Here is a 20,222-nt window from a genome sequence, read left to right on the forward strand (position 1 = left end):
GGTAAAGCATCTGTCTACAATGCGGGAGACCTGGGTTTGATCCCTGGGTCGGAAAGATACCCTGGAGAAGGAAATGGCAACCCACTCCAGTACTCTTGCCTGGAGAATCCCATGGATGGAGGAGCCTGGTGGGTTACAGTCCATGGGGTTGCAAAGTGTTGGACACGACTGACTGATTTCACTTCAGTTTAAGTACATTATACCTATTTTCTTACCCAGATCTGGTCATTTGCCGTGTTTATTTGGTAACACAGAATACAAATAAAATATAAGATCAGGTCTCTGCAGAAGGGGCCTGTAATTTATGACTCACGCCAATGCTTTCAGCATAGCACAGGTGGTCAACACTACTTCATTCATGGTGACCTGGCACCGAGAACCAATGTCTCACAAGAGGCTGCTTCCAAATTCTGACCTATCTGTGCAAATTTGACCTTCTCACTGCTATTCAGTTCAGTTCAGTTCAGTTCAGTTCAGTCGCTCAGTCATGTCCGACTCTTTGTGACCCCATGAATCACAGCACGCCAGGCCTCCCTGTCCATCACCAACTCCCGGAGTTCACTCAGACTCATGTCCATCGAGTCCTTGATGCCATCCAGCCATCTCATCCTCTGTCATCCCCTTCTCCTCCTGCCCCCAATCCCTCCCAGCATCAGACTCTTTTCCAATGAGTCAACTCTTCGCATGAGGTGGCCAAAGTACTGGAGTTTCAGCTTTAGCATCAGTCCTTCCAAAGAAATCCTAGGGCTGATCTCCTTCAGAATGGACTGGTTGGATCTCCTTGCAGTCCAAGGGACTCTCAAGAGTCTTCTCCAATACCACAGTTCAAAAGCATCAATTCTTCAGTGCTCAGCCTTCTTCACAGTTCAACTCTCACATCCATACATGACCACTGGAAAAACCATAGCCTTGACTAGACGGACCTTAGTCGGCAAAGTGATGTCTCTGCTTTTGAATATGCTGTCTAGGTTGGTCATAACTTTTCTTCCAAGGAATAAGCGTCTTTTAATTTCATGGCTGCAGTTACCATCTGCAGTGATTTTGGAGCCCCCCAAAATAAAGTCTGACACTGTTTCCACTGTTTCCCCATCTATTTCCCATGAAGTGATGGGACCAGATGTCATGATCTTCGTTTTCTGAATGTTGAGCTTTAAGCCAACTTTTTAACTCTCCTCTTTCACTTTCATCAAGAGGCTTTTTAGTTCCTCTTCACTTTCTCCCATAACGGTGGTGTCATCTGCATATCTGAGGTTATTGATATTTCTCCTGGCAATCTTGATTCCAGTTTGTGATTCTTCCAGTCCAGCATTTCTCATGATGTACTCTGCATAGAAGTTAAATAAGCAGGGTGACAATATACAGCCTTGACGTACTCCTTTCCCTATTTGGAACCAGTCTGTTGTTCCATGTCCAGTTCTAACTGTTGCTTCCTGACCTGCATACAGATTTCTCAAGAGGCAGGTCAGGTGGTCTGTATTCCCATCTCTCTCAGAATTTTCCACAGTTTATTGTGATCCATACAGTCAAAGGCTTTGGCATAGTCAATAAAGCAGAAATAGATGTTTTTCTGGAACTCTCTTGCTTTTTCGATGATCCAGCGGATGTTGGCAATTTGATCTCTGGTTCCTCTCCCTTTTCTAAAACCTCACTGCTATTATCCTCTTACAAATAAAATTACTACGAGGATTTGTGGAGAAGTCTTTTGGGAATGTACACGTTTAGTTAGAACAGAAGAAGGCAGTCATGGTTTACCTGTACAGACAGGACAGGTAAGCTGGATCAGTCTGGCAAGGAGTTTAGGTTTATCAGTTTTACTTTTTTCAAAGAACCCGTTCTAGGTTTTGCTGATTTTCTCTCCTGTTTTTCGGTGTTTTATTTCACTGATTTCTGCTCTTATTTTTCTTTCCTTCTGCTTGCTTTGGGCTTAACTTGCTCTTCTTTCTAGTTTCTTAAAGTGGAACCTGAATTACCCGTTTGAGACTTTCCTTCTTTCCTAGAAGTATCTGACACTATAAATTTCCCTACCAGCCCAACTTCACTCGTATTTGCCCTGTCTTTTCATCTTTATTCAGCTTGTTTTCTAATTTTCTTCCCTCTCTGACACATGAGTTATTTAGATGTGTGTTGTCTAATTTGAAAACTTTTACGGGTATTCCAGGTTATCTGTTACTGGTTTCTAGTTCAATTCTGCTGTGGTCAGAGGGCATACTCTGTATGGTTCCTATTTCTTTAAAAATCTTTAGGCTTGCTTTATGCCCCATGATAAAGCTGACCTTGGGTGCTGGCCCATGAGCACCTCAGAAGAGGCTGTCTTCTGCTGTGGTTGGTGGAATGTCTGATAAACGTCAACTGCCTCAAGTGAGCTGATAGTGTTATTCAAGTCTCCTACAGACCTGCTGCTGCTATTTGTTCAGCCAGTCACAGAAAGCGGAGCTTAAGTCTCCAAGCACAACTGCGGGTTTTAACTTTTGAGTATCCTCAAGTTCTATCATCAGGTGCACATATTAATGATGGTTAAGTATTTCGGGTGAATTAATCCTCTTAAGATTATGCAAGGTATCTCTCTACCCCTGGTAATTTTCTTTGTTCTGATGTCTATTTTGATATTAATATAGCATCTCTGGCTTTCATCAAGTTTTAAAAAAATCTATTCATTTTAAAAATGTAAGTATAGTTGATTTATAATATTGTGCTCATTTCAGGTATACAAATGATTTAGCCATATATATATTCTTTTTTCAGATTCAATTCCCATATAGGTTATTGCAAAGTATTGAGTAGAGCTCCCTGTGGTATACCGTTGGTCCCTGTTGTTTTTCTAGTACATAGTAGTGCGTGTATGTTTCTCCCAAGTGGCTTTCTTTTAATTAGCATTTCCGTGGTCTGTCTCCCCATCTTTTGCTCTGTTGGTACCTCCTTTCTTGTCTCCTTATGGATTATCAAAATGTTTTAGTATTCAGTTTTCATCTATCTATTGGTTCTTTCTTTTTTTAACTGGCTGCTCTAGGAATCACACTATACATATCTAACTTCAGTTTACAGTTATTTCACCACTTCAAGAAAAATGTAAAGGCTTTACAACTACACAGCTCGTCTCCCACCGCCCTTAACCCCACAGCTGGCACGTGAGTTACCTCTATACACAATGAATCCCCCTCCTGATACTGCTGTAACTTTTGCTTTTGATAGTTATTTGCATTTTAAAGAATCCGAGGGCGGGTTTTTTTTTTTACTATTTATGTTGCTCCTCCTTTACCCCTGAGGCCCCGACCTTCCCTCAGCAACACTTCCCTTCCGTTTGAAGAACTTTCAGCCTTTATTTCACAGCACGTCTGCTGACAGGGAAGTACTGAAGGTTTTCCTTTATCTGAGAGTATCTTTGTTTTACTTTCCTTTCCGAGGAACATTTTCACTAGAGATAGAATTCTAGGGTGACAGCACTGTCTCCAGACTCCAAGGTTTCTTGGAGAGAAAGAAGAAATGACTGTCGTTCAAAACTTTGTTCTGTAATGCATCATTTCTGGCTCAAGGCTTTTGGTGTGTTAAAGTCTGTTTTTCACCAGTTTGATGATGTTTATGGGCATGATTTTTTCTGAGTTTACCCTGTTTGGGGTTTTCTGAGTTTACCCTGTTTGGGGTTTTCTGAATTTCTTGAATCCATACATTTGTGCCTCACCAAATTTGGAAAAATTTCAGCCATGCTTTCTTCAACTACTTTTCCAACAGCAGTCTTTCTCCTTTCATGGGACTCCAATGACACAAATTCAGGCCTTCGGGCATTGGCCAACAGGTGCTGCGAGGCCCTATTTTTGTTGTTGTTGTTGTTTAACCTTTTCCCTGTATATTCTTCAGGTTAGACAGTATCTACTGATGTATTTCATGTTCACTGACTTGTCCTTCCTCTGCCATCTCTGTACTGCTAGTAAGGCCATTCACTGGACACCCTATTATTCTGTTCCAAATGTTCCCTCTGAGTTCTTACACTGCTTCTCTGCTGAGAATTTCCATCTTTCCACTCATCTCTGAGGACCTGTCCCACCTCACAGGGCACAGTAATTGCCTTACAGCCAGCCGCTGGCCTACCATGCCAGCATGTGGGTCATCTTGGGGCAGCCATCTGCTGACCGACCTTCCCCACGAGAGCTGTCGGATTTTCCTGGCTCTCTGTGTGATGGATAATGCTGCGTTGCATTCGGACGTTTTGTTGAGACTGTGAGAATCTGTCTTCTGAAAACTCTTCAGAGTCTTCTGAAAACGGTGATGGACTTGTTCAGGTTTAGACAGGAGGATGGTTAGATAGCATCACAGACTCAATGGACATGAATCTGAGTAAACTTGGGGAGATGGTGAAGGACAGGGAAGCCTGGCATGCTGCAGTCCATGGGATTGCCGTCGGACACGTCTGAGTGACGGAACAACAACAGACAGGGAGTCCCGTCCCGCCTTCTGTGCACGATGGTTCCCACGTCAGCTCTATTTTCAGAGGTGTGTCTGCCCCCTGCAGATGCCACTGAGGGGCTGGCCTGGTGCGTGGTGGCGGCGGACGTGGTGGGTTAGTTCTCCGGGCCTCGGCTGCGGTTCTGTGGCTCTGGCGTGTGTGCGTGTATGATGCTCACAGGTGAGATCGGGATCTGTGTCAGTTCAGGGACAGAATCAGGGGGTCTCTTCATCCAGCGCCCTCTCCAGCTCACAAGGGCCCTTCTCCCCAGTCTTCTGGCCAGACTCAGGGTTTCTTTCAAGAGGTCTGACTTCTCACATTGTCAAGTGGACTCCATAGCTGGGCAGCTTGCAGGGTAAAGCAAAAAAATATCAATAAAAAAGCCCATATATATATGAAAAAGTGAAAGTCGCTCAGCCACGTCCGACTCTTTGAGACCCCAGTGTCTATACAGTCCATGGGATTCTCCAGGCTAGAATACTGGAGTGGCTAGCTGTTCCTTTCTTCAGGGGATCTTCCCAACCCAAGGATTGAATTTGCATCTCCTGCATTGCAGGTGGACTCTTTATTGTCTGAGCCACCAGGGAAGACGTGTGTGTGTGTGTGTGTGTGTGTGTGTCTGTGTGTGTGTGTATACATGCTAAGTTGCTTCACTTGTGTCTGACTCTGTGATTCTATGGTCTGTAGTCCACCAGGCTCCAGGCAAGAACACTGGAGTGCATTGCCAGGCTCTCCTCCAGGAGATCTTCCCAACCCAGGGACTGAACGTCTCTTGCATTGGCAGGCAGATTCTTTACTGCTAGTGCAACCTGGGAAGCCTATGTATATATATATATATACACATCTCCTAGGAGTTCCCTGCACACTTGAGACCACAGGGGCCCCTTCTCCAGTCTCTCAGGCAGCTTTTCTGTGGGATGTCAAGTGCCTGTCACCCTTCAGTGCCGAGGTGGCAGCTTGGGTTTGCAGGGCAGCCGGCTTCGGGCCTGGCTGGGAGAGGAGGAGAGACTCTTCACACTCTGAGCTCACAGGAGCGCATTCTCCAGGCCTCCACAGAGAGGTTCCCCCTGGCTTCTGATGGTTTTGTCCACAGTCCTGGGACATGGCTCGCTCTTGAGTCACACTCAGGAGATAAAGCAGGAGCGAATAAACCAGGAGACTTGCCACCACACTGGCTGTTCTTCAAGTTCTCACTTCCCTTTTGATAAACCTGCTGTTGTTTACTCTCAGAATCTGCAGGCTCTCTGGAATTCTGTTCTGTCCACACTTTCACTGTAGCCAGTGAGAGGAGTATCAGTGTGAACCTGCTCTATTTTGGCTGGTGTTGGAAGCTTATCTCTCACTCTAAGGAGTTATGAGCTAGCCCAGGTAACGTAACGGAAGCCTGGCCTGGGATGGAAGTGGGACTGGAAAGAGAAAAGGGCTAAGACCCGGCCACGAGCCGTGAGAGCCTTGAGTTCACTCTGCCATCACTGCACGCTAAAGTCCCTTCCGTGGAGACCGAGCTCTACAGACAGGGGCACGAGATGTCCCCTGCTGGCTGATACGCAGGCGCACTGAATCACCAGAGAAGCCCTCTCCAGTTGTATTTTTAATTTAAATTTCATAAAATATATATATATATAATTTTAAATATCAGACGCTGTGAGGTTTTATGACTGACAGCAGAGTTCTTCTCCAGGCATGATGGGCCTGACTACTGCTCCCCAAAAGCAACCTTCCCCGTGACAGTGACTTCTGCTTTCCATTTCTTTCTGATCCATTGGTTTCTCTGTTGTGTCAATCTATTTTCCTATATGTCATGTTTACTTTTCTTTTAAAGGCCTTTTTTCTTGATGTGGAACATTTTAAAAGTCTTTTACTGAGCTTGCTACAGTAGTGCTTCTGTTTCATGCTTTCGCTGTTTGGCTGTGGAGCATGTGTGATATTAGCTCCCTGGCCAGGGATCGAACCTGTGCCCTCTGCATTGGAAGGTGAAATCTCAACCCCTGGACTGCCAGAGAGGTCCCTACACTACTTTTTGATTCTTAAAAAAAATCCACTAAAGAGAATTTAGTTTTCTGACAATACATGCACACTCTGATCTAGAAACACACACACTTTCCCCCCCATATTTCCAATGTAAAGTATAACACTATCTCACATTTGGTGTTTGTCTTCATCATCAGTGGAGCCAAATGGTGTACTATGACTCAATTTCCTTTTCTGTACAAAATTTTGTTTCCCCAGGAATTAAGAATTGCTTCCTTTGTTGTTTTCCATGCCCTTAGCTTTCAATGTTTCTACATCATTAAGCAAAATCACTGAAAAAGGAACTGCAAGTACCCTAAGAGATTCAAACTCTCAGGTGTAAACTTTTTCTTGGACACCCTCCTGAAGCCCTCCATCTTCCTACTCTAATTAAAACAGACTTTTCTTTAGTTCAGCTGCCTAGGGGGGTCACCATGGACTCTTTACCACTGTTCTCAGAATTCCTTTACCTCCAACCTGTGCCTGGATTCCCTCCCTTTCCTGTGTGGCTTGTGTATCTGTCACAATAGCCCAGGTTACGCTGCAGTAACAAACAACACTCAAATGTCAATGGCTTACACAGTACGTGTCTGTCATGGGCCACCTCTGTACCACGTTACCATCATTCCAGGACCCAGGCTGACAGGGCAGCTTCTGCCTAAACAGCCTGAGTCCTCACAGCAGAAGGAAGAGATGTGGTCAGTCAGGAGCTGGTTCGTACATATCTGCTCACTTCTACCCACATCTCTCTGGCCAAAGTGACTCACACAACCGTACTTGAGGCCTGGAGCGGGGAGAGGATTATACAAGAGCCACCTGGAGGGGTGAGTCGGGAGGAACCAGATCACACTGTCGGGTCTGATGTTAACAGACCAGAGGTACTGTCTCCTGCAGGGCAACAGCTAGTGGTCGTGAACAACGAAGCAGTCACAGAGAGCCTTCCTCTATCTTGTTCGTGAAATCCACCCTCCATCTTCTTCTTTCTATCTTCTTTTTACTCCTTTATTGTCATTTCAGTTGTTCTAGGAATGTGTTCAATCTACCACGTTGAGCCAAAAGTCTGCCAACCAATCACTTTAAAAGGGAACTTGTAGGACACAGTGTAACGGAAAGATGAGGACTGTCTGTAACTATCACTTTCACCCTTTCCCACTATTTGAGGCAGCTTTTCTCAGATCCTAAAATGTCAATGAAGCATTGCAGTTTTTCTAAAACAGCTTTGATTCTAAGTATCTTGACTTCTGCCTTTTCAGATCTGCTATAAGCGCCAAGCTTATGTCTGCAATAAAATCAACCAGCTCAAAAGAATTTCATTCTAATTCTGTCACCATAGACAATACTGTATTCAACATGATGGCCAAGCTCTGAAATCTTCCTGTCATTGCTGTCTGTAACTTATCTTAAATAAGATGATATAGTCTCATTTAGTCTTACAGGAAAATACGGTTCTAAAATACATCTCCCTATACCAGAATCTTATTTAGTTTTGAAATGGCAAACAGTTACTAGAGGGTAATGGTACACAAAAAATGGTCGAATTCAGCTTCATGTTACATTATTTTTATTTGATGTTCTCTTTTCGAATAACTGAGATATAGTAGATTCTCAACCTAAAAAAAAAAGAAACTCGCTTTTTCACCTCCGGAGTGTACACTTTAAAACTAAAAGGTAAACCTGGCTCAGACCCCTCGCTCCTCTGCTGGCACTTCGCTGCGCGGGCCTGCACGTCTGAGGCTGGGCTTACTCAGTTCAGATGCTCTTTCCATCTCAAAAAAGTTACAGACTCCGTAAATTATGTAATCCCTCTAATCTCCATTTCCTCATTTGCAAAACAGAAATAGGAGGATTTCTAAGGAAAAGTGATGAGAATTAAATAACCCATAGAAAGCCATGACGTCATGCCTGGGAGGCAGTAAATGCTCAGTGTAAGTTTGTTGAGAAAATAAAATTTCTGTCCTAACACGGCAGCTACCCTATGTACCTTGAAAACTTACAGAGGTCAAACTTTATGACAGCCAGGCTTAAACATCATGAATGTTTTACTGTAATAAAACCATATAAGTTGTGTTTGGTCAAAATCCAAAGTTACTTATTCATTAACATTTTTTTAAATTAAATGAAAGTTTGAGATTTCTACCTCTTTATTTTGCTCTTCTAAATCCATACAATTCTAGGAAGGGACAGTTACCTCCTCAGGTACTAATTTTTTTAAACCTAGTGTTTAAAAACCCAGAGTCTGAAAAACTCACTAGAACCCCTTCTCAGTGCTGCCTCTCGACGTGTCCCAGCCTGGCCTGTGACACACGTCGGCCCAAGTGCAATGTTAGGACTAAACAGAGATCCCTGACTCAACAGAACTCAAGAGGTACAGTCGAAAACACAGTCCTGAGGGAAGCTGGGTTCATCTTCCAAAGGCTGATGAATGAATCTTCACATCATCAGAGAATATACAAACCCAGGGCAGTTATTACACAGAGTATCAGAGTTATTTAAAAACATCTGCAAAGTACTGACCCTCTGAGAGCACCTGGAGCAAAGCCTTCTGGGAAACTCGGACGTCAGAGGCTGAAGAGGCTTTTGTAAATAAACTAAAACCGAATGACTGGCTGCACAGTCAAGACACACCAGATAATAAAGACAAAAAGCAAAATAAACTCAGGAAGGTAAACAGATTCACTCCCTTTCATTCCCCGCTGTCCAACTGACTTCGTTTCTTTCCTATGGAAGCTCATTAGAGACACTTGAACATGCACCGAGAAGGCTGCCTTCGATTTGCGCTCATGTGGGACAGGGTCGGGGGCAGCCCAGCAGGTGCAGGGAAAGCAGCGGGCCTGACGTCAGAGCGTGTGGGTCTGGCAGGGCTGTGGCCCTCGGACACGTGGTTCTCTCAGCTGCAAAGCAGCAGGGAGCAGTCTGCCCCTCAGAGCTCGGACGAGGAAACTGGGAAAATGAAGGAAAACACCTGGAATGGTGCATCCAACAGAAACATGGGTGAACCACAAAGGAGAGCCACAGAAGGAATTTTAAATAAAAAATAAAAAGAAGCAGGTGAAATTAAGTTTAATAATACTTTTTATTTAACTCAATATACTAAAAAATATATTACCATTTCAACAGGTAAACTGATATAAGACTACTGAGATTTCTTTTTTACATTTTTTTTTTGGTACTAAAATCTGTGAAAATCAGTGTGTTTCTGACACACACAGATCAGCTCAATTCAGACCAGCTGCCCACAGGACTGCATGGGACAGCGCAGCGTGGTGCCCAGGAGGGGCTGAGCATGTTTACCAGACCCTAGCAGACAAACCCTGTGGGGCTAAGATCAACCACATCAAACAAATTTTCCTATCTTTGGTATAGTATATAATACCTAATAGGTAATACTGCAGCAAGAATTGGTCGGTATCATCCATACCGACTAGACTCAGTATTTATCCAAAATAAGAGCAACCAAAAATTATTATAAGCCACTAATAGTCGTTCATTTTATATTTATTTTTGTGGTTAATTTTATTAGGATTTGAATTACATATCAATCTCACATAGAATCTAATAATCTCAAAAAAAGAAAATATAACCTGACATAACAGTAAGTACACAAAAAATCTGAACTACAAGTTACAATTGATTAAACTACACCTTTGGGCAAAGAAGCAGTAATAGAAAACAAAATATTTCTCTATTTTGCTAAACTTCTCACTTCACAGGACCTGCCATTAGAAAGTCATGTTTAATAGCTTTCTTGTAATTTTTTTCTTATGAAAGGTTAACTGCATTCTCTAAATAGGATGACCACTTATTATGACAACTCAGTTACAAGTGAATATAATTTTAAGTAAATATAATATTAAAGTGATGCTATATTTACTTCAGAACAAGTCAATGGGGATAAAGCACAAAATATGACTTGTGTTACATTTGTTACTAAGGTAACACTGAGTAGTACACAGCAGGCGAATTCTTGGACCCTGAGCTCAAAGAACAGGGTGGAAGATGAACAGAAACCGTTTCTGAACTGCAAAGTCATCACAGAGCAAAGCACACGCACCCATGTTTCTGCAGCTCTGAGTCTGCTCTCATTTCCTGTGTGGAGAAGCTCCTGAATCATATCACTCTCATCCACTTTTGTGGGCTGCCCCACAGTGCAGCAAGTGGTCAGATGAGACACAAGAGTGAAATGGACATAGGATGGTGGCTGGGCGGCTGCTACCTCATTTCCCTCCGACAGGGACCGTTTAGTTAACAGGACTCCCAGCTTTAACAACCAAAACTCATTGGACTTTAATGTCCCTTTACTATGTACTCAAAAGACAGTGCTTCTGGAAGACAGGCCCCCTCCCTCAAGCATCCCATCGGATGCTCAGCCGCAGGGACCCACAAGCTGAATCGCTAGTCAAGGTCCTCTGTGGTCTCCCGGCCCAGGACTCCCCTCCCTGGCCCCGCTTGGGCTCAGACACAAAGCGGCCCAGCTGTGGGAGGACGAGCTTTACACACTCACACCTTCACAGTCACACTGTCTCCGTCTAAACTCTCCGGAGGAAGACGCCATCCCCTGCCGAGCCTTGCACCTCCCAGGCCACCCGTGCCGACCCCGGTCCCGGACAGCAAGCAGCACGACAGTCACCACAGTCCCTCACATGTGCAGACTCACATCTGGCGTTTCTGTAGAGGAGGAAGGGGTCCTGTAGCAGGAAGTCCAGGTCTTTGGTGATGGGCTCCGTCCTGTTCTCCATGCTCAGCCTGTTCATGATGGTGAAGCCGTGCTTCGGAGACGCGGACCTAGAGGTCGCCGGGGCAGGGGACACGGAGAGGGGGCGTTCAGAGCAAAGCGTTTCCAGGACAGGGGCGGCCGTCGCACCTTCAGCCTTCCTGCCCCTTCACCGTGGGCCGCATCAACGGGCGCACGCGTACGGTGAAGTCCAGCCCTATGAATCTGGGTGGGTGGGGGGTGCACAGACACACAGCTCATTTCCCTACGAAGGCTGCAAGCTCCTTTAAGGCAGACATGGTAACCACTTTAAAAAAATTACTGACACATACTTTTAAAGAAGCTAGACCGTTGATATACATTGTATATCACAGTCACAGGAAATGCTACTGTTGGTCTGAAATTGAAAGTTGCATAATTTCTTACAGAAACGATGTAACTCTGGTCAATGAACTAGTGAGGATATACAGTACAATTAAAAGTTTATACAATTCAAAGCAAAGAGCAGATATCTACTTTTCTTCAAAATAAAGCCAACAGACAAGCTACTATAACATTTTTTGTCCATAAAACTGTGTATTTAGTGACTTTTTATTTTTAATTTTGTTCAATAAACTTGCAGTGGCTACTCTCTGACAGGCAAGGAAAAGCCTGATCACGCAGAAACTAACAAGTGCATCTGTCTACCCTTGGAGGATAGCCAGACACCAACCCAACTGTGCAACTTCCGTAACAAAACAAGGCACACATGCAGGACCGCAGATGCACTCTGGGGCCGGGGGACACGCCCACAGGGATGCTGTGTGCAACCCGGGGAAACGGGGTCTGGATCTCAAGTTTTATTTCACCTCCAACCATCTGATTTACTAACCACGGTTTTGAGATTTATTTTAAAAGTGATGGAAGGCCATCCTTGCCTAATTTACTTTACTGAGTGGTAGAGTGGTGCTAGGCATATAAGCAATACCAGATGTAATCACAACCATCATTTTAAGTTAAATTCTGGGGCAGTGTGAAGAGTGACTTCCAAAGCTCTCAACAGAGGGTGCTCTGAAAACCACCACTGGGCATAACTATTACAGACAGACAGACATGGGGGGAAGCAAAGACATTGTTTTTAAAATGGGGTTAGGTGTTTTTATAGAATCAGAATTTGATCCTTCCAGTATCTCGGCAGCTCTGCAAAGCCTCTGCAGCTGTCCAGGCACTGCCTGTCACCTGAGCCTGGGGATGGTCTAGCCACACCGTGGTTTATCTTCAAAGGTGAATGGGCATATAAACACAGATGAGAGAGAGTGTGTGTGTGTGTATGTATATGTGTGTGTGTGTGTGTGTGCGCACCAGGCCTCTGTCCTGTATCTCTGAAACCTGCTGATGGTGATGGGACTCAGCTATGACATTTTACATGAATGTTTATGTGAACAAGAAGTTTAGCTGTTAAGACAGTACTCACACTACATATCTCTGTATGTATGTGTTAACTATACAGATATTAACAATGTGTGATAAAAATTACCCCAAAACATGAATTTATTAAATCTTTCCTAATACCTATTTTGTTAGCTATACAAGGGAGGACTCAGAAACATCTTTAATCTTGGATCATGCTTCTTCAAAGAGTCAGAGGTGGGAGTGGCCAATGACACTCTCTTCCAGACACTGCTTAAATGATCTAACATTCTCAACAGTGCACTCCCAGCTCCTCATCAGTTCACTATATTCAAGCACTTTGTACCACTCACTTGAGCTGAAGAATAAATATTTCATTCTGTTTTAAAAAGAACACAAAGATTTAAGTTCAGCTATACTGGAGTTCACATTGTATTCTGTAATTAGTATTCACCACACTAGACAGATGACATTGTTCAGTACTCCCTTCCGTACGTCAACTAGTTACTTCAAACTCAGACTCAGTGCCTGCACTTCTCTGAACTATAATAAAACTCCACTCGAGGAAGGGTGACACACAGAGCTAAAGACGCGACTCAAAGGCTGTCAGCTTCTTTATAAAAGTGAAGGACTCTTACCTTGTGTAAACAAATAAGGTTCCCTCCACATCTGTCTTTTCCTAAGAAATAAAACAAACAGCAACATAAGCATATGCTCTTCACTGATGGGAAACAGTCACAGAGGTCAGAGAACACACACATCTTAGAGAACAGGGATTCGATCCTGTTTCAAGTGGGGGTGGTTCTTAGGGAAAGGCGAAAAGCAGACTTTGCCAGTGGTGACTTTGCGCTTAAACAGCAGGAAGTGCACTCCTATTGCCATTTACAAACAAACCGTTGATGCCTCTCTTTACCAAGCACAGGGGCCACAACACCTCTGGCTGGACAAAGGAAACAAACACGCTCCACAGCCCCCTAAGAAAGAAGGGACGGTAGTAAAGGTGCTGCCCACCCGTCTCTGGGCGGGGGCACAGCCAGCCGCAGAAACCACTGGTCCCCCTCCGTCTCCGTTTCCTCGTCTCCTTTTCTCGCGTCGTGTCCTGTCACCTAGGAGAACAGAGGACCTGCCTGTCACCCTGCCTCATCTGCTACACAGAAGACAGCAATGCAGCCACGGTTCTCAGACAATTAATCACTTATTTGGTGCAGAATACTGAAATAAAGTAAGACGGAAACATCCCCCAGCTAGGACGCAAGAAATCTGCCTCAGAGGAAGTGGGAAACTTGTAAAGTGAAAATGAGAAGTGATCATTTCAGTTCCCTAGGAAGGGCTCTTTTCCATCTCTCCAGGCGCTGATGAGAATGCTCTGCTTACTTAAAAAAAAAAAACTTAGGTATGCATTTGTCTGACTAACTAGTAGTTAGAATATGTAACTCAGAATTTTAAATATACTTTTGCTATTTACATGGCTTAATCTCAGCATTCTATTAAATCTTTCAATATTTTGTCATTTTTTTATGTCCCTTAGCAGTGTCATTCAAAATTTAAGTACTCTTGTCTTTTTGGTGAAAAACACTTTCTTTAGGAAACAGAAGTGTAGTATTAAAATGATAATTCTGAAGAGGCACACAAGAAATTGGAAGCATGAGCTTCTCCACGCTCAAGTAATTTCATCATCCTTAAATGGATTAAGTAAAGTGACCACTTGCTATGAAGACAGAACACTTTTCTGTCTTTCAGTATTTGACTCTGGACTATTTCATCCCATATCCTAGGCAGGATGTTCATACAGATCAGTGTTCAGTTCAGTTCAGTTCAGTCGCTCAGTCGTGTCCGACTCTTTGTGACCCCATGAATCACAGCACGCCAGGCCTCCCTGTCCATCACCAACTCCCGGAGTTTATCCAAACTCATGTCCATCAAGTCAGTGATGCCATCCAGCCATCTCATCCTGTCGTCCCCTTCTCCTCCTGACCCCAATCCCTCCCAGCATCAGGCTCTTTTCCAATGAGTCAACTCTTCGCATGAGGTGGCCAAAGTATTGGAGTTTCAGCTTCAGCATCAGTCCTTCCAATGAACACCCAGGACTGATCTCCTTTAGGATGGACTGGTTGGACTGGAGAGGTCTGACAGAATGTGGTCCACTGGAGAAGGGAATAGCAAACCACTTCAATATTCTTGCCTTGAGAACAGATCAGTGTAGAGAAAGCTAATAGCCTCTGACTTGTTTTTTCCTTAACGAAGCAGTAACAGAAATTATCTTTTCCTTAAGGGGAAAAAAAGGGCTTTAATGTTTAATTTTAGTTTTGGAAATTCAAGGCATGCTTCTCCTGAAATTATTCTCCGACTCAAAACATGCAATTCTGAATTGATTTATGTTCTTTGTCTCAGTTTCTCCACTGAAAAGGGATGACCAGCTTACATCACCTAGATTTTTTTTATTAAAAACATATTTTTCATCAAAGGCTCTATGACACTTAGATGAAAAGGCCTTTGGGTGTCAATTTCTGGTTTATTATGGCTGAAACAGCTCATATTCATGCATTTTCTTGTTCCCTCCACAGTTATCCAGGGTAATCAGATTTTTTTTCTTTCTATGCAAAGCCAGGTTTGGGGGTTCGAGAGACAGTGAAAGCAAAATTTTATTAGATCCTCCTTACGTCCTGCAAGTAAAGAAGACTTTTATGTTAAAGTATTAAGTTTACAGTTCTGAGGGATTTTAGCTTAAATTTTAAAAGTACAGTACTATATTATAAAATCTAAGACGTGCTAAAAAAATTCAGCAGTTCAAAATTTAAGATAATAAAGTAGAATGTAAAATAATGCTAGTCCGCAAACTACTGGGGCTTGGCAGACTAGTGGACACTTTCGAAACAACATAATCTACATCTGATTATTCTGTTAAAATAATGAAAAGTCAATCTCCATTTACCCTCTAAACCTGCTTTTCTCAAGAACATATGCAGCATCTGAGTCACCTAAGAAGCTTTCATCGAATAACAGATGCCTGGGCCTCATACCCAGAGACTCTGATTTGGTGGGCTGTACTTCCTTTTGGGCAGCACTGGGTCGTCACTGTGGCACTCGGGCACTTCTTTAGTTGCGGAGCACAGGCTTGAGGGTGAGGGGGTTTGAGGGGGAGCGGGCTCAGCAGCTGTGATGCAAGGGCTCTCTAGTTGGCCCCTCTCTAGTGCCAGGCTCTTCTGTCTGTGGGATTCTCTGGGCAAGAACACTGGAGTAGGTTGCCATTTCTTTCTCCAGGGGATCTTCCTGACCCAGAGGTCAAACCCGGGTCTCCTCATTGGCAGATCGGTTCTCTGCCACCATGCCACCCGGGAAGCCCTAACTTTCCTTACAGCAGCTCATTTTCCCTTCTTCATTCCATATTCCTCCTGCTGAATGCCTGAAGTCATCATTCATCCATATCTAGTGTCATAAGAACCCTCCTCCTTTATGTCCACCTCCAAGTACTATCTCCTCTATCTTAAGAATGTCCCACACACCTCCATCAGGTTTTTGCCCAAAAGCCCCCACTGTGGAGACACAGTGACAGTTCTTTTGCCCTAGCAACTGCCCTGCAGCTAAACCAGGTCTCCGTCTTTTTTCCCTGCTACCACAACCTTGAAGATGAGTACTCTGAAAGAATGACCTTTTGTGGGATGAATTATGCACTGTCTGAAGGCAACAAGTCCAGGAAGCAAGAAAACATAAGTCCTGTAAATAATGCATTGTGACACCTGGGCTTTCCGATAAGGCTGTATAAAGGCCTCCAGGTACCCAGTATAGTTAGTTACTCGGTAACTATGGTAACACGTGCCAGACTCACTGACCCTGTCCAGAGCCTGTAGGAAACCACCTTTACTCAAGGGGGACCCGTTTCTGTACAGGTTAACTTCTCTGAATCCCCAGACTCTAGCCCTGCCTGGTGTCAAGTCACTCCAGGGAACGACACTTCCGACCCTCATCTCTACTTTGGGATTTCCTCGGCAGAATTAAGACACTATGCCTCTGGCACTTTTCTACGCTGCAGCAAACATCTACTTGTAGAATATCTGCATTTGAAAAGATGGCGTTGAAACTGTCCACTACGTCGGTCAATGTCCTTTACACAAACACAGGCGACACATTCCCCCGAAAACAGGGGACACACAGCCCGCTTCCTCCCCCGGGACCACGCGGGACAGGTGTCCCAGCGTCCCTCCATTCCTGCCCCTTTCGGTGAATTTCCGCGGTTACGAACTTAGAGCAAAGCTGTTCTCTTCTCTCTCACGTCAGGACCCACTTCTTAGTGTTTTCGCTTTTGTGAGTGGCTTTCAGGGGACTGTAATGACCGGCTGCGGAGAGAAGTGGCGAGGCGAAGGGAACGCGCGGGGCTGTGTCCCGTCCGGGTTCTCCTCGCGGCCGGCTAGGACGTGCCAGGTGTCCGACCCGCTCCTCCGGACTCAGTCCAGTCCGCGCTCCGTGAGTCTGGTCAACGCCACGGGAGGGGCCCGGGGACGGGCGGTCGGGGTCGCCGGACCGAGGGACCGCGCGGGACAGTCGTCCCCGCTCGCCCCGCCCCCAGCCTCTCCCCGACCCCGTCCTCCCGCACGTACCCACTCGTTGGCCCGGTGACCGAAGGTGTACAGGGCGACCTGGCTGGCCACGTCCACGATGCGGCTGATGTAGGGGTCGTGGCGCCGCAGGGCCGCCAGGCTGATGTCGCGCCCCTTCCCCGCCGGGCCACCCGCCGCCGCCATCTTCCCGTCCGCCCGCGGGGCGCCGCAGCCCTGTCGGCGGAGCGCGGAGCGCGCAGGCGTCACTGGTCGATGGCCACCCCGCGCGGGCCCGCGATCGTTGCCACGGAAACCGCCAGGCTGCCCCCGCGCGAAGCTGTGCGCATCCCGGGTACCCGAGCGTAGCTGAACGCCTGGCACTTCTGCTCTTGGCGCTCCGCGGTCAGACCTGTAGTAATGTACACGCCTCGAGCGTGCGTAACTGAACAGGGAGGGAATACTGCGATTTCTCGTGCTCGGACGCCGGGTGGTTCGCAAAGTGTGGTCCTCGACGCCGGGAGTGGGGGAGTAGAGGGGGCTCTGAGAACCTTTCAGGGGGTCTGCGGGTCAGAACCATTTTCACGACAATGCTAAGACTCACGTGACTCATGCCCAGTGCTCGCTTTGCACGAATGCTGCAAAGACAATGGTGGGAGAAAGTGCAGGTGTCTTAGCAGGAATCCCGGCAGGCACCGCGCTTTACAGGCCAGGATCGCTAGATATGCAGTAAGGCAGGAAAATTATTACTTTTATTGCATTTCAACTCTTTGGTACATTTTAAAAATTCTGTGTGAAAAAAATAGGAAGAATGCGTAAAGCACGTGCTCCAAGCTGCCATATTTACTTCCAGGAAAACACTTGGATGCTTGAGTTGCAAGCTGAGCTAGTTTTTTTATTTTTATTTTCACCAAGCGCTATTTTTACTTGAAAGGAAGATGGACAAAGTATGGTTATTCAGGAAGGCATTTGACAGACACTTTTAGAAAATAAATAACGTGCACCTGTCACTTCCAGGAAAACAAGGGGGTAATTATTGTCGCCAGTGATAATTTTTGAGCTTTCAAGCAAGATTGAGAAGTTTACAAAATGTGTACCCACTGCCATGAGCCTGACAGCTTCTCAATACACTACGTCTTTTCTGATAAGATGGCTGAGTGCTTGGAAAGCCTGTGATGAGGGATTTGCTTTTAAAAACTTGAGAGAAAGGTGAACTGTTAATCACTGTGGTACATGTATAACTGGATGTACATTTTTGTTAAAATGTTTCAATAAAGCTTTAATATTTCTTTTATAAAGGAATTTATCTTCGAGTCTGGAGGTCTTTAGGCAAGGTCTACTTTCTGATAATTTCAGGTAGTATCGTCGTCTCTCTCGTTCTTGGTCCAGTGCTTTGTGCTAAATACAGAATGTAGATGCTGATTCTGGTTTACTCAGCCCTAAGTTGGCAGAATGTACTCATTAAATATTAGCTTTCTATAAGAGCCCATGATGTTCAGAACACGGAGATCTAAGTTGGCATGAAAGAGAAGACACAAGTCCTGAACTTCCAGAGTTCACACCCTAAGGAAGATTAAAAACTTGAAAGGTTTATTTAATTTTCCATATTATAAAGAAAACACGAAAGAAAAGGTGAAAGACCTTGAAGATTAGAGATCACACTCAGAGAAAGGAGATATGTGATACTGCAGTGACTTCAGCACTGCTGTGTTGTTTACCTATCTCCTGGTCTGAGAGCTTTGTTCTTCATCCGTCCCCCCACCTCCCGCCACCAAAGCTTAAATATGTAAGCTTCTAGGAAGAATACAGACTTTTGTCTAATTTCTACTTGAATAGTCCATGTTTGTAAATTTGGATCACCATCACTTATCCAAATATACTAAGTTGCAGGCTCCAGGTTAGTCAAAGGCCATTTAAAATGGGCAAATTCTTTTAAAATTCATGTAACTTCAACTTCCACTGCCTTCCATAGTGTGGTCATACTTACCCTGTGTTTTCAGAAACCTCATCATGGTGCATCCGTGTGTGCTAAGTTGCTTCAGTTGTGTCTGACTCTTTGTGATCCCGTGGATTGTAGCCTGCCAGGCTCCTCTGTCCATGGGATTCTACAGGCAAGAATACTGGAATGGGTTGCCATGCCCTCCTCCAGAGGATCTTCCCGAACCAGGGATCAAACCCGTGTCTCCTGCAGCTCCTACATTGGCAGGAGGTCTTTATTGCTGAGCCACCGGGGAAGCCCCTCATCATGGCACCTTGGACAAATATTGGAGTCTTCGATTATTTTATAATTGTTGTTATGAGATAAGATCTGTGTTAACATTTGGTGTTACAAAGTTGTAAACCACAACTTAAAACAAGTTACAGTATTTTTAAAAAAATAATGTCTGGGTTTAGGTTGTTTATACCATTGCAATGACTAAGATAAAATTCACCACTTAAGGTAATTGTAAGAACACAGTATGCTTAAATTGTTTAGAAATGGATATAAAACTGGAAAATGTTTGGTTTCAGCCACGTATGGATGTTTGTATACAAATGTAAACTGATGTTTTACAGCTTGCTAGTCTAGAAACATGAATACACGGTCTGCTCCATCAGTACCCCTTTCTGTGTTTTGTTTGCTTCTGTGTGTGTGTGTTTGTGATCAGTCGTGTCCGACTCTCTGCGACCTCATGGGATCTTCCCCACCCAGGGATCAAACCCGTGTCTTCTATGTCTCCTGCATTGACAGGCAGATTCTTTACCACTGCGCCACCTGGGAAGCCCTGACTGTGTAAGAACCTTTACGCTTGTCAGGTTGTAGAATGTGTTGGTGGAGGAGGCGATGGCGCCCCACTCCAGCACTCCTGCCTGGAAAATCCCATGGGCGGAGGAGCCTGGTGGGCTGCAGTCCATGGGGTCTCAAAGAGTTGGACACGACTGAGTGACTTCACTTTCACTTTTCACTTTCATGCATTGGAGAAGGAAATGGCAACCCACTCCAGGGGTCTTGCCTGGAGAATCCCAGGGACGGGGGAGCCTGGTGGGCTGCAGTCTATGGGGTCGCACAGAGTCGGACACGACTGAAGCGACTTAGAAGCAGCAGCAGCAGCAGCAGAATGTATTGGAGGGGAAAGAAGAGCTTCCAGGATGCCCCTAAGAG

The 20,222-nt window shown here is 44.9% G+C and overlaps 2 protein-coding genes across 8 annotated transcripts in view; one reads left to right on the forward strand and one right to left on the reverse strand.

The window, feature by feature from the left end:
- Positions 1 to 17,303, reverse strand: part of DCP1B (decapping mRNA 1B) — a 44,340-nt gene extending 27,037 nt beyond the window's left edge. Inside the window, exons 1-3 of one of the 2 annotated variants that reach the window (XM_004006970.6) lie at positions 17,144 to 17,303; positions 13,187 to 13,227; positions 11,103 to 11,230 (exon numbers count right to left, since the gene is read on the reverse strand). In XM_004006970.6, the coding sequence (XP_004007019.2) occupies positions 11,103 to 11,230; positions 13,187 to 13,227; positions 17,144 to 17,287 (313 nt within the window). In that variant the 5' untranslated portion in view covers positions 17,288 to 17,303. Of the gene's footprint in view, positions 1 to 11,102; positions 11,231 to 13,186; positions 13,228 to 16,788; positions 17,030 to 17,143 lie in introns of those variants that run through there. The other variant, XM_060413536.1, reaches the window with a different exon arrangement.
- The window catches only part of CACNA1C (calcium voltage-gated channel subunit alpha1 C), a 462,078-nt gene that overhangs the window by 7,191 nt on the left and 434,665 nt on the right, over positions 1 to 20,222 (forward strand). The window lies entirely within an intron of this gene.

Source organism: Ovis aries, chromosome 3, assembly GCF_016772045.2.
Source record: "Ovis aries strain OAR_USU_Benz2616 breed Rambouillet chromosome 3, ARS-UI_Ramb_v3.0, whole genome shotgun sequence".
Classification (NCBI taxonomy): Eukaryota; Metazoa; Chordata; class Mammalia; order Artiodactyla; family Bovidae; genus Ovis; species Ovis aries.